Here is a 24,299-nt window from a genome sequence, read left to right on the forward strand (position 1 = left end):
TTTCTGCTGCATCTGGGGACTCGATTTATTCTTCATGGGGTCCATTTGGCTCATTGTGCTATGGCCTTCCACTAACAAGAGCCGCCTGTGCTCTTTTACGCTTTAATTAATTGAGGAATATCCTGCCTATGTTCTTGGAATCACTATCTTGTGTCTTTGATCTGCCGTTTCCATCCAACCTATGTCCAACTGCTTCCTGAGCTCTGCACAGCTCTGTGTTTCTGTGGATTCAGCCTTTTGAGTTCTCTGAAGGACTCAACACTTTTTGTGCATTTAAAAGCATGCTGCGATGTGCATTTTAAAGAAGATGACTGCCGTATTACACTCTGGTTTTCTATGTTGGTGAACTATACCTGCGTCTTGTCCATGTTGTCTTCAGTTTATCCATTGGTTCTTTTATGCTCTGGTTGTTGTTGCTATGTTAATGTTTTTCATGTCTAAATGCACATTTGACCTAGTGCACGTGTTCTTCATGTGAAGTGCATATCTACTTAATGTCTATTGTATGCGCCTCCCGATGTTATGACGTCAGCTTGACTACTTTTTGTCATCTTCAGCTCAGATTGTTTCTACATCTTGTTGTACCTGCCTGGGATAAGGGCGGTATAGTTGTCTGAGTTAGTAACTCTTCTTTGCTGTGTGGTATTGGATTGGGGGTGTAGCACAAGCTATGGATGACATATACATCTGCCTCTCAACAATATATGTACCTTAATTAAGCAATATTAACTAAATAGAAAAACACTACACAAACTCACCCCTTCAGAAAGAGCAGAGAATATGAAAGAATGGAAAGATGCAGTTCTCTGGGTAATGAAAAATAAATAACCTCGATTTCTAAAAAATATGTCTGATGTGAAACGAGGTTTAAAGTGACTTAACAGTCCCCGTGGTCCACCTTTTGGCCTTAGAGACTGGCTATCAGCCAATAACACCTTTCGCTGGTCTTGGCGGTTCGACAACAGCTCACTAGGCTTGCAGGCACTGTTGGAAGTGGTTGGGTGCAGGCTCAAATATACTGCAGCAGGGGTCAACCTAAAGTTCATAGCAGTTCAAATTGATACTTGGAAGGGTAGATCAGGGTCAGTTTGACAGGCGGTTCGGCAGCAAAGATACTGGTGACTGGATGTGCTGTTCTGTCCTGTCGGTTCGATGAGACACTTGAGAAAGAGTGGATTATGAGGGCCACCTGGGTTGGTTCAATGGCAAAGATGCTGGTGACTGGATATGCATTTCAAGTAGGGAATTGGATGCTGCATTCAAAGGTCTCTGTTCTATGAGGCCACCATGGTCAGCTCGACTGGCGATGTAGACGAGTAGCAGAGATCATGGCGGATTGAACATGGCGGATGTAATGATGCGCTCAGCTGCTGCAATACAGCTTCAAACTGGTTTGAGTGTGCGAGATAGCTACGATTGATTGACTGCCAAAGGCAGCTTTGAAGGGTTCTCTTAGTTTGAATGGGGTCGAACAGACTCAAATTATAGCTCACTGGTTCGACAGCAAAAACACGGAATTACTGTCTGCCTGGGCTCCTAGCTGCTTTGAGTCCCACTCTGGATTTTAGGGACAAGTGTAGACCTTGTTCTTGGGCTCCCAATACAAGGAAGTCTTGTCACAAACATTCAGGAGGCCTTCAGCATGATAAGTCCTGTGTGGCTGACAGAGAGTGAGGTCTTGTTCCAGCAGCAGATCTCCCCAATGTACCCTGGGAATGGGTAGGGAACAGAGCTTGCCTCAGCCTTGGAAACTGAGGGCCTGATTCACAGACTTGTTTGCGTGCTGAAAAGTGACTTTGCACACTTCTCAGCATGCAAAACTCCATTCACTGATTCATGGATCAGACCTTGTGTGACTTTTCTGGACTTTGCGCGGGTGCCTCACGACTTTGCGTGCTGTGGAGTGTTTAGCGCAGCATACCACACAAAGTGTGGGACGGGCCTGCTCAATGAAATAAATAGGGGCCAGAACATACATATTCCCCATTCCCCCGCACAATAAGTAAGAACGAGGAATAACGTGGGTGTGTTGAGGGACAGGCTACGCAAAGAAATCACATACGCAGTAAAGCGCAAACCCAACCGAATTCATGGATTTCAATGCGCAACTTCACGTCGGGAAAAGCCACACGCAAACCATGTGATCTTACCGCAATGTGATATTGGACGCAAAGTACAATGTGATACAGAACTAACAGGTATAAAGCATGCAATGCACACCATTCAAACGTTGCTCGGCCACAATGAATACAGGTATACTTTGAGCCATTGTGCATGGACATAGCAGGAGGAGAATGCAGAAGGACAGGATTTTCTTAACCCGCACCATGCTTTTTTGAATGCCAGATGACCAGGTGCATGTAAGGTACAGTTACCCCCCACCCCATACCATCCTAGACCTGGTTAGGGAGTGGAAGGAAGGCCTTGCATCACCCACCATCTGCTCCCATGCCCGCACACACCTGAAGAAGGTGCAGACAGCCCTACATTTCATAGCCACAGGCTCCTTTCATTGCTGGTGGCACCTCTCAGGCCACGCAAACCCAGCGTCTCCACCAGGTTTTGGCCTGCATCACATCACATGCGTTTGTGCATAGATACATATACATGCCACACACACTGTAGGCAAGGCAGAGCGTGCGCCAGGAATTATATGCTGTAACCCACTTTCCACATGTGCTCAGAGCCAGTGCTTGCACACATGTTGCGCTATGCCTCCCCCCGCCCCCGATTGACGGAGCACGTTGGCTGCAACCGGAAGCAATGGCATTCCACAGTGTGCAGGTCATCTGTGATGCAAACTGAGTCATCATGTATGTAGATGCCAATGTCCCTGATTTCCCTGGAAGCACACATGACAGATACATTTACTGCCAGTCACCACTCTACCGGGCCCTGGCATCAGGAACCTTTGGCTTTGGCAACACCTGGCTCAATGGCGAGTATCAACTGTCATGCACATAACACCCTGAGAATGTGTGTCTGGGAGAGGCAAACTGTGTGTCTATAGCCATAAAATCAACTTCAACAACCACTGACAGTCATCCATGTTGCTCACACCAAAGCACACAACACCATCAACGAAATCCCCCAACCACATTCACATGCCCACCACCAACTATTGTGCACGCAGGAGAACACAAGTAGGAAGGCACAGCACAAAATGAAAACAGTAACCAACACTTATGAGGACTGCCATGTTAACCCTGTATGTGTGTCTCACAACATACAGATGGAGTGGCCACCCCATTCCCTGACAACAATTATGCTCACAATACGCATCTACATCTAAATAGTTATACAGATGGAGATAATTGCAAGTTCACTCCAAGATAGATGCACAGCTCACCTTACAGCTTTCCCCTTGCGAGCCTGCTCCAGGTGTACCCAGGAATGTATCCATGCTCTCCTCCTTAGGTATACAAACCAGCCTACTCTGCCGACGTGTTGCGTGCAGGCATCCGACAGTACTGTTCCCTTGAATAGCAGAAACCATCTTCCCTTGCAGAATGCCTCTGTAGAGAAACATAAGACAAGGTCAGAGCAGTTAACCCATTCATGCACCCAATGACCACGCATCTTGTGCCCCCCAAACGCCCCGAGTGATATGTTACAACTGCAATCAATAAATCGTCAGCCTCCCATCACCATGTCTCACCCGCACTCATGCAGCGGGACCTGCTCACCTCAGGCCAATGCAATTAAAAACACCCCACACAGTGGCACTTTCCCCACCCACAACACCTACAGTGCCGGCCCCTCTGAGTGCCATGCTGTGAAGGACCAGGTTCCACTTGCCCCTTGTTCCGGTGAGGGGTCATTGCGTGTCTCATGATTGTCTCACCCACTGGATAATAGACATGCAAGACACTGTGAATGTGTACAGTCACATGTGTGTTGCATGACATTGCCACACGTACAAGCTGAACCATTTCATGTTCTATGCTGAGGTAGCGACTTCCTAGGGAACATATTTTTTTATTTTTTATTTTATTTATAGTGTATATTGGTTGCTTAAAACCTTAGACACTTTAGAAAATACATAAAATACGTTACATTCTTATACAGTGTTAAAATACACTTTATATTAAAATCATTACCTTCAAATATGATCTAAAATTCATTTAACTTCACATCTAATATACTATTTACTTAATCAAGTCTACATAGGGAAAAGTCATATTTAAAAGATATAAACAGCACATTTTATCATTCCTGAACTTCCAATTTATCCCACACTGATGTAATTCTTTTCCAAGGCAGCACCTATGTATACCAAAGGATCTGCCATAAAAATGCAAGATCAGAATTGATCCGGTTCGATCATTCTATTATCACCAACTAGATCTTTGTATCCTAAGGAGCATAGCTCAAGGCACACTGGGGTGGACACAGGACCGTAGTACATTTACAATCAATGCCATACGTGTGCAGCAATGATTGGTGCGCTGGGCAAATCACCACCCTGTTTGCCAATGCCTCCCTGTGCTGCCATAAAACGAAACATCACAAATGACTGTTCCTATTTGATGTGCCTTCCCCATGTCTACCAGCACCCACTGTGAGATTTCCGTGGGCGTGAACCCCCTGCTGTTTGCCTGGTGCAATTCATGATAAGGTGGTGTCACTTTAGATTGTGTGATCTGGCAGTACACTTCACACGACTGTTATGTTACGGGCGCTGTCAGCTCAAACAATGTCAAGTGCCACTTTAGATTGTGTGTGTGTTGGCTGTGCACAAAATTTCCGTTGGCCCTGTTTGAACTGAAGGCAAGTCCCTGTTTACGCTCATGCCAGAAGGAATACAACCCTCTAGGGAAAAAAGCCAAAAGATTGCTTGCAAGGATAACCAGGTTTAGTGCAGGTGAGGTCCCTCATAGGTTACAGCAGCTGAACTACTATGATACACTAAGCCTACTGTGGCATGCACCTGGGAGGCTTAGACTGGTTCCAGGGGGAAGGGAGACAGGAATACAGTTGCGCTGACCCACACATTCTGTGCTTTGTTGATATCGCACCCCTCAAACCCAAAGCATCCACCCTCGTTTTGGTCTATAATGTATCCTTCCCTGTACCTCGTGTTACAAAGGATGTATTGATGTGGAGAGGTGAAAGGGCTGGGAATGCTCAGATCTTTTGAAGTCCATTTTGTTTTATGGTTGGAGCTGGGGTCACTCACTATCATAGAATGCAGGGGTCTGTGGAGCAGGTCAGTGGTGTGGGCCATGGCTCTGGGTAGGCTGGGTGGGGGTTAGAGGTCTGCTGGTAGTTTGGCTGTGATGAATGGGCACTGCAAGGAGCATGATGTTGTCTCACATCCTTGCATGGCGAATTCCTTCCAGTGATACTAAGTCATTGCGACAGTGAAGGGACAAGGGGAAGCTTCTGTGAGAACTGGCCGTGCAGGCTCATTCCGTCTTAATGATTTGGGCCTAGTAGAGTTCTTCTATGGATCTAAAGTTGTGCTGCATGGCCATGTAAGACTATGCATCTATCCTAATTAAAAAAGGGCTTTCCTTTTTATACGTGCACTGGATCTATGCATCTATCGTTCCCTCTAGATTTGATCTGTGCTGAGTTTCATAGCACCGTCCCCTCTCCCCTATCCCATTACACAGCTTTGTACGGGATTCCCCTCACTTTAAAGCTCCCAGGGGGGTGGGATAGACTCATTTCCATGCCAACAGAACAAACAACTGACTAGTCCCTTGAGCCATCTGTGTCATTTGTACACACAATAGTGTACTGGGAACATTGACATGTGCAGCAACAAGGTGTGTGCCATAGTGTCCCCACACTAAATCATATGAATCAATCACAAGAACATCCACCAGGCCAAACACCCTGATATTCACTGGCTGCAGGCCAGCACTAAGAAGACATTCTAATGCCAGTGCTGTCAGATAAAGTTGGGTCCCGAACGTTTGTGCAGGAATTAACCCTGGCGCATCCTTAATGGTGAAGAGGCAGTGGCTGGGCAAGATGTGAACCCATTATGACAAACCAGAAGCTGGTTTTGTTCTAAATGCCTCATCAGATCATTAATGGTTAGGCTAATGTTCATAAGTGGAACGACCATGCCCCACATCTGTACCTCGTGTCTGGTTGATTCTTGCGGGGCATCTGTTCTTGTCTGTAAACATCATCCACTGAAATTAATCTGTATTGTTTACTGGGCATGCTCAGACTGAGACCCAGGCCATCCTCATCTTCAAATCTACTGAGTCAAGGGACAACTGAGCCCTCATGTCCCATCTGAGTGGTTGCTCACTCAGATGAGGCATGATGGTGATGTTGCTGGCATGGCATTCCATAACCCAATTAATATACATGCCTGGAAAAGTATGTATGTGTCATGTTTGCTGACATTGCTATGTTAGGATGAGTGTTGTGAACAGTGATGTGAACACAAAGCCATGTGTCTGTTAGGCAATCACTGATTCACACATACAAACTTTTCATCACAGGCTGATGAGTGGAATCTAGAGCTCAATGGTCATTGTTTCAATTGGGGAAATGCACATTCATTACACACAACAGACAGGTTCACTCATTGGTGTTAATCGTCCCCTTTACCTTTCTCATAGGATAACTTCAGACAGTACAATAGGAAAGTACCAGAGTGTCCACCTTGGAATGATGTCCCTCTATCAGCAAATTACACCTATGCTTGGTCCACTGTTGCCCCTTGCAATATACAAGTGAGGTCCTTTCAACCTAGCGGCTGCAACACCGGTCAGTGGTTTGTGGGTACTTGGACTACAGCAGGCTGGTCACACCACAGTGTGTCAGTACAGGCAGCTTTGAAATGCACTCTGACACAGCCTTCCATAAGAGCAGGCGACAGAACAAATGTGCACCTCACCAGCAACTGCTGTGTTGCAACATCGTGTATCTTTTGTGCTTGATGTACAATGCAAAGAGGCTGGTTGCATGAGTTAAGCAATGATTAATTGATGTGGAGGATATTAATTTGAATGACACAGAGGTGTGTGGCCCGGGGTGATGTCTACCAGCCAGGACTCACATCACAGGGTCTTGGACAGAGCACACATTTGATGAGAAACAACCCCACGTACAAGTACTGGCACAGCTATGACGGCCAGCAGAAAGTGATGTGTACTGTGACTCATACATGTGTCACGCATGTAGACCACACAGTGAACTCCCAGGATGCACGACATGTGACAGAAGTGCACACGGTAGTAAACGTACATTGGCCAGGGATGGCTGACAACTGCAGCCAAAAATAATGCAACACATATATTGGCAGGTCAACCATTATAGTCTATGCATAAGATGCACATAAATGCCACTCACCAAATGTGTCCACATATTCGTCCATGCCTCCCACGCCTTGCACCGGCTCACTGATAATGAATACACTTGCAGCCTCTTCAAATGTATTTGGCGGCATCTCCTCTGCCACCCCCCCTCCAGTGGACTGGTCCGAAGCCAGGTTGTCACTCAGCTTCTGCTTGGTCCTTCGCCTGAGGTTGTTCATCCACTTCTGGAGCTCCTTAGCAGTGTGCATCTCAACAACAAGGCGTTGACGAGATGCGTGACATGCTGCCAGTGCTCCATTTGCTGGGTGGTCTCTGTAGGCTGGCCCATGCAATAGCCCTTCACCACTTCCACCTCTGTGGCCTAGTTGCTCTCCAATACAGTTTCCTTGCCACCTCCTGCCATGGTCCCCTGTGCACCAGTCCCAACAACAGTGTCTAGATGTGCCCCTATCCCTAGTTGAGGTGGAAGTCCCTACTTCGTCAGCAGAGGTGGTGATTGAGCCAGCCCAGGACCCACACAGGAACAGGCAATGGAGGTGCAGCAGGCACCGCAGGGCAGTGCAGGTGGCGTACTCCCCCCAAGAACAACAGTCATCTGGTCGAAGGGAGTCCAGACCTATGGCACTCACTCCCAGGCAGCAGCACATTGTGGCTGTGTGGTGGTACGTTCTGCAGGGCATTGCCACCCGGAGGAGGCAAAGTGGCGCCCAGGTGCCTCAACTGAGGCAGGGGGTCAGGATCCACCTGCATAACCTGGTGTCTTCCAGGGTATGATATGCAAGGCAGCAGGAAGTGGAGAGGCAGCAGGCATATGATGCGGCCATCCAGAGGGCCAGGGTCGAGGCGGATGGTGTGGTGGAGTCGGCACTGGTGGGAGCCATGTCCGACATCCCATCGGACTAGCCCCCTGCCATTGTAAATAGTTAATTGGTGTTAGATTTAATTTTTGACTTTCTTTTGATTTCATCCTTGCCCATTTTTCCCTTCCCATGATTTTATTGGTACATAGTTTTATTACGAGTTGTATGTTATTCATATCACACTAGTTGCAGTCTCTTTGACCATGTGCACTTTTACAATCTTCTCAGAGTGCATAGGTCCAATGGATGTGATGTGGTTTGGGTCTTTAATGTGTGTCATGTCGTTACTGTAATGGTGGCTGGTGGACATGTGTGCATGCTCCTGGTGTGTGATGGATGTGGCGTCTGTGATTGATGTACATGGGTGGGCTCTTGGAGATGTTGGGAGGTCCAGTGCTTTTCGATATCATATTTCAGACAGGTTTGTCATGCACATGTGTCACCTGCCTACTTTGTGCTTTGAAATACATACAGGTTGTTATTTTGGGTACATGGTGTGGATGTGCGTGTGATAGTGGCATGGCATGTTTGTGTTTGTACTCCATTGGTGAATGTGTTCATATGTGTTTGATGTTTTGTCAGTGTTTGACATGTTGGCATGCTTTTGATTGACTTGGACATGGGCACATGCATTGCACATGTAGGAATGGGGCCATCAGACAGCTTGAGGTGGGAATAGAGGTTTCTCTGTTCCCATTCCTTGTGCAGCGTCACTGTGTGTTTAGTGTTGGTGTGTTTGTGTTTGAGTTACATGTTTTGGTGTGTGTAATGGTGTGCAGACAGGGTTGGTTGTGTTGATGTGTGAGATATGTGATGTATGTGTTAGTGCTCTCTCATTGTGGATGTATACCCACTTTTTCTATGTGTCTTGCAACATGTTCCACTCTGTGTATTAGTGTGTTGTGTATTTACCTCTGCACTTTGGCTACTGGAGTTATGGTTTGTTGTATGTTACGTTGATTTCATGTCCACTGATGTTTCGGTGTTCCATTGGCACTTGCTTGTGAATGTGGTGGTGCCGACAATTATTTCACTGTTGAAGGAATTTTACATTGTGGGTTTTCACTGTGTATTGTGCTACACTCATCACATGTGCACTCAGTGGGCGATTGGTGTATCCCTTGCATGGTACAGCCAACCACCCACCCACATCTGCCATCAGCCACTGCCGCTTCTCAGGTCAAGCATCACCTCTGCCACTAGTATACAGATTAGTCCCATGATTAATGGTTCAGTCTAGCTGCTACCATTTCTATTCACCCTGAGTCACTCACTCTCTGACATGCTTCACATCACCCCAACACAGGCCTGTTCTGCTTTGGTCACTGGTATGGACTTTGCCACCCCTACCTAACTGCCTACTTTGGCACAGGATGGGATGCTGGTGATTGTGGGTTAGTCTGATGGACTCCTCACGTGACAAAGGATAATAAATTAAGTCTGAACCACAATGCTCCGTCTAATGTTGACTACTGTCACATTGCGTGTGGGCATGGAATGTTCCCACTGCCTTCTTAGTAACAATGAAATTGATTGCCAACACACATTGTACCAGTGACTGGTGCAAATTGTGTGTTGGCAATACATATGCCAGATTGCATTGCAATACAATGCACAGTTGATTGTGGTGGACAATATGTGGCAGGTATACTTCATGGTGGAGGCAAACCAGATGAGTTGAAGTAAGTTGAGGATCCACATTAGACTGGTAAGGGGTCAGACTAGCTGAGGGCTGACTGGGGGTTGTGGCGGTGTTTAGGGGGGTGAGGGTTGTGTCAGGACTTGAGGGCGCTGCCTGGGGATTGTGGAGGTTAGGAGAGGGGGTGTACTAGCAGGGGGCTGCCTTGGGGTTGTGGTGGTGTTGAGGGGGTGAGGGTGATGTCAGTTCTTAAGGGGCTGCCTGGGGGTTGTGACGGAGGTTAGGGTAGGGAGGGGGTTGTACTGGCAGGGGGCTGCCTGGGGGTTGTGGGGGTGTGAGGGGTGGTGTCAGGATTTGAGGGGGCTGCCTGAGGGTTGTGGCAGAGGTCAGGGGAGTGTACTGGCAGGGGGCTGTCTGGGGTTTGTTGCAGTGTTCAGGAGGGTGGGGGTGGTGTCAGGATTTGAGGGGGCTGCATGGGGCTTGTGGCAGTGCTCAGGGAGTGTGGGGATTAGGGGACGTGTCAGGATTTGAGGGGGCTGCCTGGGGTTTCTGCCGGTGGTCAGGGGGTGAGGGAGGGGTGGTGTCAGGACTTCAGAGGGCTTCTGTGACTTAGGGGTGTAGGCCAGCAGTTTAGGTGCCTTGAAACTAGGGGTGACGGTCACAGTTTTACCAGGGTGCTGCTTTCAGTTACGGGGGATGGTCCACAGATTCACAGGGGTGCTGGCTTGCCTTGCTGAGGACAGTTTGCAGTTGTGTCAGGGGAGCCTTGAATTTAGGGGTGACTGCATGTAGTTTAGGTGCTGCTTGGAGTTGGGGCGGTCATGGTCCACAGTTTATGTGCCACTTAGAGTTATGATATGATAGGTCATTTATAACGTGCTTAATACCCAGAGGTTTCTAAGCGTGGTCTCGGGTATCGAACCTGTGGTGCTCCGTGTCGTTTTGCTTCCAAGGCGAGCACATTGCCCCACGAGCTATCTTCCCGAGACTGAAAGCAGGGGTGCCGCTTGGAGTTAGGAGTGATGGTTTGCAGTTTCGCTGGAGTGCTGCTAGAATATAGGGGTGACAGTACCTAGTTTTGATGCCGCTTGGAGTTAGGGGTCACAGTCCGCTGATTTGCCAATGCTGCCTTGAGTTATTGGGATCAAACACAGTTTCACTGGGGTGTGGCCTTGAGCTGCTTGAGTACTGCACATAGTTTGCCGGGGTGCTGCTTTGAGTTATGGGGGGGGCATGTAGTTTCACTGGGGCGCTGCATGGGGACTGCACACAGTTTGCTGGGGTGCTGCTTTGAGTCACGGGGGAGGAGGGCACATAGCTTCACTGGTGTGCTGGATGGTGTTGCAAAGACAGATGCAAAGGTTATTTGATAATGGTTTTTGTTTGCGTTGGGGTGTGTTGTGGGAGTTTCCAGGGCAACTTGATTTTCTTTGCACATCAGGGTACTTTGCACTTTGAAATTCATTGATACGTGGAACGAGCAAATAAAATGTGCACTCAAGTAGGCCCAAAGTTCTTGTGGCGCAAAGTACTTTGTGGGGACTTTGCACTTTTTCTATGAATCGAGCCCTCCGTCTTCACCTCACTTGTGGAGGGCTTTGGAAATAAATTCTCCCAACAGTGGAACAATTAATTCTTCCTCAGGTGTTCAAGAGTGAATCAGAGAAGGAGTAGGAGACCCCTTCTTTTAAATGTAAAAGTCAACAGGGGATGGACTAAAGCAAGCCTGCTTTTAGGGGTCCAGTACCTGTTCCTGAGACAAGGAGTCTTGCCTTCTGACATCATAAGGCAAAGTGCTTTGTGCTAAAGGAAGTGAAGGGGACAGGAAGGACGGCTAGAACTAGAGAGAAACAATATGGTGGAATCTTCCAACTATGTGAGCTCCCTCTGTCTACACTAACCCCACCCCTTCCTTTGTCAATAGCAGCATAGGCCTGTGTGGTATGCAGCATCTATTGTGTGGGGGGCTAGTCCATTTGGCAATCGGGGGCCCATGGATTCCTGTTTTCCAGGACAGCTTTTATTGGGAGGCTATCCAGCTGGAAAGAGGTTTTAACACACCTCACAAAGGATCAAAGGGAGCAGCCCAGTCATTCAGTCTCTTGCCCTGCTGAATGGCATGGCCAGGCTGTTTTACCATAATACACATAACCCATCCACAGCTGAGCTGGGCACACTATGCTGACACTCACAAAAAGAGGCAGGGTGCCTGAGACCCTGACCCTCTCCATCCACCATCGGGAGACTGCCGCAGATCCCCAACACCATCTGGGGGAAGGTAAGCCCATTAGGGCTTTCAGAGTCACGGCGCTTTCGAGTGCGAAATTTGAATTTTCCTGCACCCAAATACAACTTTCTTTGAGGACAGCAATGCGCATTGAGCAGCGTTCATTTGTTTTCATAATGTATATTCCTTTGTGTTGTGGTACCTGGAGGCACCCTACGCCTTCCATTGTGCCTTTTGCAAGGTCAAACCACTCCATCATGGCCGCCCGCACCATGTGCAACGGAGTGCACAGTGCCTTTGTGACCATAGCTGCCCCTGATTGGCTATGGCCTGGTTTTACTGGCCACTCACAGAGCCGGCTGGCTTGGTCAGCCCTCCCCCAAAGGCCCGATCCTAAGGCCCCTGTCAGCTACCTATCCGCTACATGTGCGCGAAAGTCCCCCACCCTCATAGTTGCCCGTATGTTGTGCGTGTCTCCACCCACCCCCTTAGTCGGCCTGTATGCCGGGTGTGTCTCCTCCCACATCATAGTCGCCCATATGCTGTGTGTGTCTCCCCCCACCCCCATAGTCGCCTGTATGCTGTGTGTCTCCCCCCACCCCCATAGTCGCCCGTATGCTGTGTTTGTCTCCCCCACCCCCATAGTCGCCCGTATGCTGTGTCTCCCCCACCCCCATAGTCGCCCGTATGCTGTGTGTCTCCCCCACCCCCATAGTCACCTGTATGATGTGTGTCTCCCCCACCCCCATTGTTGCCTGCATGTTGCGTTGTGCTGCGTATCTGTACCACCCACACTGACTCTTTGTATTACTTGCTGCTGCCACCCTTCAAGATAGGACTGGCCATCATACCTATGCCACCGGATCTGACTCTATGTATTGTATGTGCTGCCACCCTCAACCTGGGGTTAGGCTGCTTGTCTGTGCCACGCCACCCTTCAAGATGGGGCTGGCCACCATGTTTATGCCACCAGACTTGACTATGCATTATTTGCCGCCACTGCCGCCCTGCAATATGGGGTTAGGCAACATGTATGTATGTATGTCTGTTTCCTCACAAGCACTTTGTAACTAAAGTAAGCCTTCTTAACAGCGCTGCGATGCCCGAGGGCAAATGCAAATAGAAAAATGCAAAAAAACATGTGCAATATCTGATTGATGTGGCTTGGGTAATGGGAGATTCTAGCCACCATACCTTAACCTCAGGTATGGTTGATATGTCATATTTACAACTTCCAGCAGAATAGTAACTCTTATAGCTAGGGGGTTTGGTAAGAGAGGTGCATGTCTTGAAGAGCAGCTGCTGTGCTGAAGTGACTTGGCTGTCACGAGAGCAGCTGTGCTCACTAAACCTGTTGTGTGCAACTGGAGAGCAGGCGCTTCAGATCAGGATAGATTCAGCAGGGCACATGTGTACACTATGATTTTGGCATGAAGCAGGCTGAAAGGGGGGCCTGGTTAGCAGGCCACCCTTTGTGAGATTAAATTACCTGCATCATTTTATTATAAGAATAAAAAAAGCCTGGGCTTCTGCACCCTTGCCAGATGGAATCCTTCACAGGTGCAGTATACCTCAGTATTCGGTCTTCAAGGCACTCAATCCAAGGGCAACGTGGGCTGCCCAGCTGCAGTGCCACAGATATAATTACATGGAACCTGTAATTAAAAGGGAAGGAAAGCGCCAGGCTGCAAAGTTGGCATCTTCGTCCCATGACCGCACCTCGTCTAGCGGTGCTCCATTGCCAGTGGGAGGGCACACATTTCCGAGTAGCATCACATCCTGGCTGGCTAGGAAGCCGCGGGAATATGCGTGGCCCTGCACAGCGGGGCTCCTGCCATCGACGCGCGTTGAAGTGGCCGCGGTAGGGCTCGTTTGGAACTGCCCCCCTCACAGCACTGTGCTCTACTTAAGAGGTGTGCGCTCCCAAGAAGAATACAGTCAGGCAGGGCTGGGGTCAGGTGTGGATCCGTGGCGCTTCATCCCGAGCCAATAAGCTCCCAGCCTGTGGACGCCCCGAGAGTGATGGCGAAGGAGGCAGAGAGGGGCAGCCGTGCCCTGCTCAACCAAGGAGAAGAGAACGAGATGGTAAGCCGATGCGGGGGCGGGGGGGCTTTGTATTTTTCTTTGCCCGGGGTCGTGAACAACCATGATACCATACAGTGTGAGACTCGGATGCGGGGAGTGTTGATTTGTGGGAGACAGCGTCTGTGGGGGACCACAAGAAAATGGCGTGTGTGGATATTGGGGTGATAAACGAATGTAGGCAGAGGGGGGATGTGTGATTTAACGAGGATCACACAGTGGTCGAGAATCAATATTGGGTCTTTTGATTGCAGTGTCAGCACCACAGCCCCAGACGGTCCACGTCTCCCCACTTTCATTGTGTATAGGGGAAGCCATTAGCAGCTAATTGCCTTTCCATATGCGCTACCCGCCTGCTGTGATCCGCAGAGGATGATGGAATTCCTAATCATCTTCTATAATGTCACAGCAGGGGGGGTGCACACTTGAAGGGACTTGTTTTCTTTCTTAGGGCGATGTAGGGTGAGAGTAGATGGAAGCTGCAGACTCGCTACAAGTTTGATTTGGAGATACCACCGAACTCATTTACTTTTCCCGCCACTTGCATCTACAGTAAATCCACCTGATCGCGAGTTGGAATGTCCGTGCGTCGTGTTCATCCGCATTCCTGTCAGATTTGAGGGATTTACCGCCGGTGGTATCTCCGCCCATGTTAGAGCCTCCATTTTGGGGAGGTAAAGTGAAGATAAACCTTCCAGCAAACACTGGTTGCCTTTCCTCTAACACAGACCGAAACAAAATGTGTCGGAGCAGCAATTTGGCAGTCAAGCGCTGACTTTACCTTCACTTTGTTTTCCACCACCGCAAAACTGTAATAAATCTTTTGGCATGCCGTGTGTACTGTTCCCACAGGCCTCCACGCCCCACCCTCTTACATTCTGGTACTAAGGAAGAGTCATGCTCACATGGACGCCGGGATGTGAAATGCAAGTCCTCTGTTTCACAGAGGCAAATCAGCCCCCAAGGCAGAGTGCTGTTCAAGGACTCGAGGGTGGGGCCATCGCCAGCCTGTAATACCCAGATTGTCAAAGGAGCGTCTTTGGGTGAAGACACAATGTGCGTGCTCATTTGTGGACACAGGCAGGCATGCATGATGCACGGAATTGAGTGTGCGCACAGGGCTGGCCAATGGGCCGGCTCTTGCCGGGTCCGAGATCCGGCTTCAGATGTCTGGCCGGATCGGTGATCACCAACTGCTCTCTGCAAGCGCATGCAGAGCAGATTACGTTACCGAAACCGCCAGCTGCACCGAGGGAACACACGCTAAGGCTGCGGGGGGGGGGGGGAGGATTGGGGGGGGGGGGGGGCGGCGGACTCGGTGAAATAGGCCCCCAGGGATTCTGGTATCTGTAGTCTCTCTGTCAAGATGGGGGTGGGAGAGTGTCACAATTGTACACGTTTTGCCTACCATTTCTCCTTATGTTTATAAAAGATGGCTTGAAAAGTACACACACCATGGTAGGGTACACACACACACACACACACACATATATCAATCCTTGAATACATTTGTGTGCGTACCTTACCATGGTGTGTGTACTTTTCAGGCAACCTTATATAAAGCAGAGCATTGTTGAAAGTTGAAAGCCCAAGGGGGGGGGGGGGGTGAGGAGGGGCGATGAGTGCAAGCGAGTCGTGAATATTTTCCAGGAGGTGGCAATCCTAGCGCAGTGTTTCCCTGATTGGGGCCCTGTGCTGCTCTTCAGGGCACAAGGAAAGGAAGGACACGTGTGGCTGAACAGTGTTGCTTTTTCAGAGGGAAGACGCAGCACCCCATGGGTGCAATCTTGCTCAAGTGTTTGGCTGCCAGGATTTCACCCAGGCTATTCCAGTGTTGACGCTTGCCCACAAGATCACATAACATTGTCATCAAAGCACATCTCGTATTTGGATATTTAGTTTTCCAGGTAATATTACACTATAGATTGAGCACCTTTTTATATTTTGCCAGTATAGTAAGTGGAAAGAAGCAGCATGAAAGAAATTGCCCATTTTGTAAACTATTATTTTGAACATTTCCTTTAAGCCGAGATCACCTGCCAGCTCCGCCCTTCTCATCCCCGCCTCCCCTGGAACCCGGACCTCCACCAAACTCCACCCCCACCCTGGCCCTTGTGGAAATCCCCCTTTAATTTTTTAAAAATTGTTAGGCAGAATCCTGTGCAGTGCCCTTAGGGACCACTACACACAATTAAGACTACAGGTGGCAATACAAGTTTTACCTTTGGTACAAGCCTGTACTACTAGGTCAGAGTGGTAGCAGTGGCGGAGCAGCCAGGCTTATCTCAAGAGTATATGAGCAGTAGCAGAGATTACACAAAGGGACCACAATTACTGTGACTCAAGCAAACACTGACTCAAGGTTTCTGGTTAAAAAATATGAGTACATTTATGTTAAACCCATCAGTTTACAAAACACTACACTTCTATAAATTCAAAACCACATGTAAAATACACCACACACAACCACTTCCACTTGTTCCAGCAAATTCAAGGTAAGAACATTAGGATTTGCCAGACTGTTGTTGCGATACTAATGCGTACCCGCGGATAGAAATGCTCACGAAGTTAAAACACACTTTGTACTTTAGAATTTCAAACAAGGGGAAAAAGGGTTACAAATCGCAGCAATACTTTTGTCAGGGCAAGGGAATCAGAGGACTCGATCAAAGATACAGATTAAAGTCAACAGGCCTGCGCCAGTGTCAATGGAGCAGATGCTCAGTTGCCTTGGATCACACGTTGAACAGTTCGAGATTCAAGATGCCAAGAGTACTTAGATATTGTCAGATGGAAGGAAAAGTTATAAGAGGGAGGGAAGAAAGTATAAATCTTCGTGGAGGAAAAGGGTTCACCCCGATTCCGGATGGTCAGTCGGAGAGAACGACCAAATGTGCAAAGTACCTTATTCCGTTGGAGAACGCTGGTGCCACGGCAGTTGTTCCTGCGGCTTCAGTCATGGGGACAAGAAGGACGTCTGGAGTGATCTGCACTACCCAGGGATGAGGCCAGCAGCAGCGAAAAAGACAACCATGAATAAAGGGTGCACTCCTTTAAATCAGGAAAGGGCTCTTCTGATGGCTATCCGGACCACTACGGCACAGCAGTGATTTCGACCCAGGCGAGGATTCTCTGACTGAAGAAAGGGTGAGCTGGTTGGTCCCACTAAGCTGAAGAGAAGAAGACTCCGGACTGGATGTTCTCTTGTCATTGAAGGGTAGATAGCTCAGGACTGCAACAGCCGTCTTCTTCTCCACTTCTCTTCGGTTCCCTGCAGTTCCAGTGGTGACAAAGTGTGACTTGGGTCTCCAAGGAGACCCTATTCAGGCGTGACTCCACCCCTCCCTCACATTCAGCCCACCTAGACACCCCGGCGCCAAAGGAGGGCTTCTGGTCAGAAGCCCGCCAAAGGTCGGCGAACAAAGGAGGCAAACCTGGTTTGCCACGCAAAGAAAGACCCAAGAAGGATGTTAACAAAAAGAAATGGCGATTAAACCCAACTGGAGCCGAAATAAAAAAGTATTTGGGCAAGCGGGTTTAAAGTTCGAGGCTACGAAAAAACATGTTGTTTCTTACCCAGACCCTTGGACTTTAAGGATACAGTTGCTTGAAGAGCCAAAGGTTCTTCAGCAAACAAGTGAAAGAGGGAACTAGCCATCTGTACTTCTCCCTCTGTGGAGAAGGCTAAGGAGGTAGTTCTGACCCCTGCAGGGTTACCCTGGCATCTGGGATCTCCTCTCATATGGTCAGTTGACCCACAACTAAAGCATTTACCAAATGCTCTCTGGAATGGGGGTCTATCCTGACCTACGTATGGTTTGGCACCAGGAGGTACACTAGCCCTATTTGGTTTCCCTTGTGGCTTACCCTGGTTATGTTTGGGGAACTCTTCTGGATGGGAGGTATTGGAATTCTCTTTGTTGTCTTTCTTTGACTGCTTTCCCTCATCCTTCTTCTGAGTTGCCCCAGAATCCTTGTGAGTAGCCCTTTTGGCAATCCACAAGTCAGCAGCCTTAGTTAACTTCTTAGGATCTATCTCCTTTGAATCAGCCAAGTGCTGTCTAAACCCAGGAGAGCAGGCATCAACAATAGACTCCAACATTACAAGATTCCTCAAACCTTCATAACAGTTTACTTTTTAACCCTTAACCCAACCATCTATGCTTTTCCAACATTCACACACCCAGGTAGCCCAGGGGGTACCATCATGCTTTTTGAGGGTCCTAAACCTCTTAAGGTACTGGGAAGGGGTCTTCCTAAATCTAGCTGTTAATGCTAGCTTCACACATTCATAATCCTGCTTATCCTCCTCCCCCAACTCCATTACAGCATCACTTGCAACAGGGGGATGCCTACAAAAAAGCCAAGGAATCAACGGATTCCCTGAGATACCTTGAATCCCATGATTGTACTCAAACATTGCTAACCAATCCAAAACATCAAGTTTAGTCTCATACATACCAATCATTTCCTTTGGCATACGGGGTCTCTTAGGGCTGGAAGACCTAGAAGACTCTGGGAGAGAAGCATTTTCCAAAGCCAATTTCTTCATTTCTAGAGCATGAGCCATCTTCAATTCTCTGAGCCTTAATTCTTGGTGTTTCATGGCAGTTTGTGCTTCAATACGTTTAACTTCTAATTCAAGTCTCATTTTCTCTAGTGCAATAAACTCAGGAGTGAGTGTAGGACCTGTGGGGTCCCTGTGGACAGAGATTGTGGTTGCTGAGCAGGTAAGGGGTTAGTAGCAACTCCTAACAAAGGGTAATCTACTTCTTCAACTCTCTCAGAATCAGAAACATCAGTATCCACATTTGCTGGAGGGGTAAATCCTTCTGACCCACTCTCCAGACTTTGTTTTCCCAATAACTTAGCAACCAGTTCAGATTTTTTTTCCTTTACCAGAGAGACTCCTCTCCCTACACATGGTTCTCAAAACCTCAGCAGCGTAGTTCAAGAGACCCTCCTCAGTGTAGCTTTCCATATTTGACCTGATTTATCAGTTAATAGAATTAGTGGTGTTTAGCCTTGTGGGTAGTTTAACCCAAGCAATATCAGCACTCTAAGTGTAATCGCTATACTTCCAAATCATCACCGCTGTACACCAGTGTTAGGCAGAATCCTGTGCAGTGCCCTTAGGGACCACTACTGTAACGCTCACCTGATTCCCGCAGAGGCGCCGGTCTTGACTGGGTGAATGCCGTATCTTCAAAGGTGATGTGTAACACACGGTTAGCTCTTTGGGCTGGACCTCTCTGCACTGCATGTCTGACTCGAAGAGTAAGATGTCTGCAGATAGAAAATATGGGATTAATGAACTGGGGTTATTGGGTGCCTCTCTCCTCTTCCCTTTCTCTTCTCCTGTAGAACCCCAAAGGTTAACGCCCTCACCTTAGGTAAGTGAACGCCGAGCTCTCCATCTGCCTCGGGGCAGGGTGCCGTAACCAGTTTCTTCACTGGATAAGGGTGCAGGCCTCTTGACCTCAGAGGACTGCTGTCCGTCGTTAACTGCACGAACGGTAAGTTCTGGGCACTTCAAATGTCTTAAAAGTCTTTTGTAATGATATCTCTTGTTTTGCAGGGTTCCGGCGATGGCGGATGGCGGGCTGATGAGAGTTGAGGATCGAACCCGCGTGAGGAATAGAAGCGCCTGGAAGCACGTAAGTAAGCGCTTGTAGCCTGCTTCACGATGCGCACTAACTGTCCCTTTTATCTTGCAGGTACAAGTTCGGAGCTTTAGAGAAGCTGAAGGGTGCTGGAATACCCACTGGATTCGGCGTGGGAAGGAGTAATGGCACGTGAGTAATAAAGTTGCCCAATGTCTTTAAACGAACCTTCTTTTGTCTTTCAGATGCGGGATGCAGCGCCGAAGGCCTCCGGAGCGTGCGAAGAGCTGTTAAGCTTTTGTCTTTCAGATGCCGGAATGCAGTGCGAAGACCTCCGGAGCATGCGAAGAGTAGGTAAGCCTTTGTCTTTCAGATGCCGGAATGCAGCGCGAGGCGTTGGTGACAGCCGATGGACCAGCTAAGAGATGCGCTGCCACTGAAGACCGTAGTGCTAACCTGTTCTTTCTTTGTCTTTACAGGTGCTGCTGAAGACTGGATTCCAGGATGGTAAGCCTTTGTTCCCTTAGGCCCAGGATCAGAAGCAGAAGACACGATGAGCGTTCTGCTGCAGAGAATGCAGAATAACACAAAGCAAGATTCATCCATCGGGTGTGGTTTAAATAGCCTCCTGTAGTGCTTAGGTGTCTCCTTCCACAGCCACGCCTAGGTAAGAAAAGAGTTCCTGCTTTCCAGAAGAGTTCCAGTGTTCTGAACCTAGGGAGTGGCTCCTGCCCCACCCAACAGGAAAAGTTGTCCCAAACAGAAGAGGATCAGGGGTTCAACTGGCAGGTAAGTAAGCAGCATGGTCTGCTGCAGGTAAGTCCACCCAAGCATTATGAGCCCGGCGCTTCCAGCGCTGGGACTGGGCATCTTTATGAGCCTGGTGCCACTGGCGCCAGGACAGGGTCCAAAAGGTCCCAATTGGGACTGGCTGGCACTCGAAACCGGGGTTATGGGTCTGCTTCCAAGGGAGTCGGGCAAGTCCTGATCTTTTGGAAGCAGAGATCATGACAACTACACACAATTAAGACTACAAGTGGTAATACAAGTTCACCTTTGGTACAAGCCTGCACTACACTGTTAAAGTGGTAGCAGTAGCGGAGCAGCCAGACTTATCTCAAGAGTATATGAGCAGTAGTAGAGATTACACAAAGGGACCACAATTACTGTGACTCAAGCAAACACTGACTCAAGGTTTCAGGAAAAAAAAATATAAGTACATTTATTTTAAACCATTAGTTTACAAAACACTACACATCTATAAATTCAAAACCACATGTAAAATACACCACACGCAACCACTTCCACTTGTTCCAGCAAATTCAAGGTAAGTACATTAGGATTTGCCAGACTGTTGTTGCGATACTAATGCGTACCCGCGGATAGAAATGCTCACGAAGTTAAAACACACTTTGTACTTTAGAATTTCAAACAAGGGGAAAAAGGGGTTACAAATCACAGCAATACTTTTGTCAGGGCAAGGGAATCAGAGGACTCGATCAAAGATACAGATTAAAGTCAACAGGCCTGCGCCAGTGTCAATGGAGCAGATGCTCAGTTGCCGAGGATCACACGTTGAACAGTTCGAGATGCCAAGAGTACTTAGATATTGTCAGATAGAAGGAAAAGTTATAAAAGGGAGGGAAGAAAGTATAAATCTTCCTGGAGGAAAAGGGTTCACCCCGATTCCGGATGGTCAGTCGGAGAGCACAACCAAATGTGCACAGTACCTTATTCCGTTGGAGAACGCTGGTGCCACGGCAGTTGTTCCTGCAGATTCACAGTTCCTGTGGCTTCAGTAGTGTGGACAAGGAGGACGTCTGGAGCAATCAGCACTACCCAGGGATGAGGCTAGCAGCAGCGAAAAAGACAAGGATGAATAAAAGGTACGCTCTTTTAAATCAAGAGAGGGCTCTTCTGATGGCTATCCGGACCACTACGGCACAGCAGTGATTTCGACACAGGAGAGGATTCTCTGACTGAAGAAAGGGTGAGCTGGTTGGTCCCACTAAGCTGAAGAGAAGAAGACTCCGGACTGGATGTTCTCTTGTCATTGAAGGGTAGATAGCTCAGGACTGAAGCAGGGGGCTTCACCGGGACTCAGGGTTGCAGCAGTCGTCGTCTTCTTCTCCATTTCTCTTCGGTTCCTTGCAGTTCCAGTGGCGACTCTGCCTTCTAGCCGAAGAGTCCTGCCTTTTAGGAGACCCTGTGCAGGGGGTGACTACATCTCTCCCTCACATTCAGCCCACCTAGACACGCAAACACCAAAGGAGGGCTTCTGGTCAGAAGCCCGCCAAAGGTCGGCGAACAAAGGAGGCAAACCTGGTTTGCAGCGCAAAGAAAGACCCAAGAAGGATGTTAACAAAAAGAAATGGTGATTAAACCCAACCGGAGCCGAAATAAAAAGTATTTGGGCAAGCGGATTTAAAGTTCGAGGCTACTAAAAATAGTCTAAAATGGTACCACGTTATGTAATATAATCGCGGTAGGAAAATTAGGGTAGATATCACTGTCACCAGCCAAGTCTTAATGTTAAGTGAGCGAAACAATGCTCCAAGAGGCACAGATAAAAAAAAAAAAAGGCTAAGAATAAACCCTTTCCAATACTCCATATAAGATGGGGTGTACTGGATCCGTGGATAAAAGTGACTATGTAAAGTTAACATTAACTTTACCCTTTACTGGGGGACAGTAATCCACCCCAGAAAATGGAGTCCTTTGGGCAGTCTACAAGACAACCCTGTGTCACTGCACTGAAGGTGCTGTGTAACACAGAAAAGAGTGGGGCTACTGAAGTGGTGTACTCCAGAGTCCACAATCACAAAAACAGTTGAAATACGCATGGCAAAACACAGGGAAAAGTGGGGGTAAAGCTCACACTCTTACCAAGTAGAAAAAATAAACTCCAGAAATCCAGCAAAGCTGTTGAGGGACCTCACTAGGTGAGGGAAATTAGAATTAGCCATAGAATGAGAATTCTCCCAAAAAAAAAAGAAAAAAAAAAAAAAAAAATCTACCACTGAATGTGCATGTGTGTTCATGCATGTGCATATGTGTTCATGCATGTGTGTTCATGCATGTGCATATCTAGCAATGAATTTGGGCACCGTTTTCTCCTGCAGTCAAATATTTGCGATGTGTATGTAAGTACATAGCTATCTATAAGACAGGCATCATTCCCCCCGCAGCCCCCCACCTCCCCCACCCCCCTTCGGTGACATGTGGCCGGCTGGCTCACGGATGAGACTCGCTTTATGCACGAATACATTGGACACAATAAAGGACACAACTTCGAGCCTACCGACCCGCATTGTGTAACACAACCAGTGCCAAGTGTCGGAAGAAAAGGAGCAGCTGGGAAGGCACTGGACTCACAGTGGAATATGTATAGAACATCTCGAGTTCTGCCTGCGATGGTGTCTTTATCAGTCCCCCCTAAATCCTCAGGAGGAAGGCGGTTGCATTGTAAGTACGAGTGAGCAAGTCTAATTCTCGAGTTGTTCTGACGTTCTTTCAGACGAGGTGTACTCGCCCCTCCCCATTCCAATCACTTATTATGAGTCGGTGCACTAAAACGCGCATCCACCCCAAGGTATTTAACCCCACTGACGGGTGAAGGAGCCATTCACAAGAAGTGATCACCACACTTCACTTCTTTTGCACCCGGTTCAAGCCTTCAGTGACGACACACTCTCCGAAGTTGTAAGGAAAACTTGTGTGCAATATTTCACTCGCCACAACCCTCTGTTCGTTCTCTCTCTCTCTCTCTCTCTCTCTCTCTCTCTCTCTTTAACTCAGTGTCTATATATTATTCAGGTAACTTGTTTACAGGTCAGATATCTCGGTAGGATATCATGATATCATTGTCCATCACGATGGAGATATGCTCAAATGCAATCAGTAATCACCCCGCCATTTATCAGAGTATAAAAGGAGTGAGCTTGTGTGCTGTGCAAGATTGTCAGTATTGGGCATTGACTTTGCCAGGTGGCAGAGCAGTTCAAGCATACCTATCTTATCGCAGTGCAGCCCACGGGGGCACGGCTCAGAAAGGCATGAGTCCAGCAGCTAGGTCCTTACGAGTGTGAATAATGGCTCTAGCCTCAGCAATGCTAGGCCAGGGCACTGAATGTCAAACGGGTCTAATTGGCCATTAATCCCATTAGGGGAGTTATGACTCACAACACACTCAGAGCTACAGGACTCAAGGAAGAATAAGGGAAGTGTGTGAAATCACCAACTGGGCCCTCCTGGACACAGCGGAGCACCTCGGTGTAGTGAAACAGTTCCATGAGAGAGCGTGAACACGTCAAGTGAGAGCTCCTGGACACAGCGGAGCACCTGATACAGTGCAGTGAAGCAGTTCCATGAGAGAGCGTGAACATGTCCAGTGAGAGCTCCTGGACAAAGTGGGGCACCTGACACAGTGCAGTGAAGCAGTTCCACGAGAGAGCGTGAACTCGTTCAGTGCGAGCTCCTGGACACAGCGGAGCACCTCAGTGTAGTGAAACAGTTCCATGAGAGAGCGTGAACACGTTAAGTGAGAGCTTCTGGACACAGCAGAGCACCTGACACAGTGCAGTGAAGCAGTTCCATGAGAGA

At 48.3% G+C, this 24,299-nt stretch overlaps 1 protein-coding gene across 2 annotated transcripts in view; it reads left to right on the plus strand.

Annotated features, from left to right (window-relative positions):
- Positions 1–24,299, plus strand: part of LOC138491106 (probable cation-transporting ATPase 13A4) — a 1,999,067-nt gene that overhangs the window by 59,464 nt on the left and 1,915,304 nt on the right. Inside the window, exon 1 of one of the 2 annotated variants that reach the window (XM_069617427.1) lies at positions 13,966–14,097. The exons of the other annotated variant lie outside the window; for it this stretch is intronic. Coding sequence (XP_069473528.1) covers positions 14,035–14,097 — 63 coding nt within the window. The 5' untranslated portion in view covers positions 13,966–14,034. Of the gene's footprint in view, positions 1–13,965; positions 14,098–24,299 lie in introns of those variants that run through there. 2 annotated transcript variants of the gene reach the window in all.

This window comes from Ambystoma mexicanum, chromosome 10, assembly GCF_040938575.1.
Source record: "Ambystoma mexicanum isolate Mex_15411 chromosome 10, UKY_AmexF1_1, whole genome shotgun sequence".
NCBI lineage: Eukaryota > Metazoa > Chordata > Amphibia > Caudata > Ambystomatidae > Ambystoma > Ambystoma mexicanum.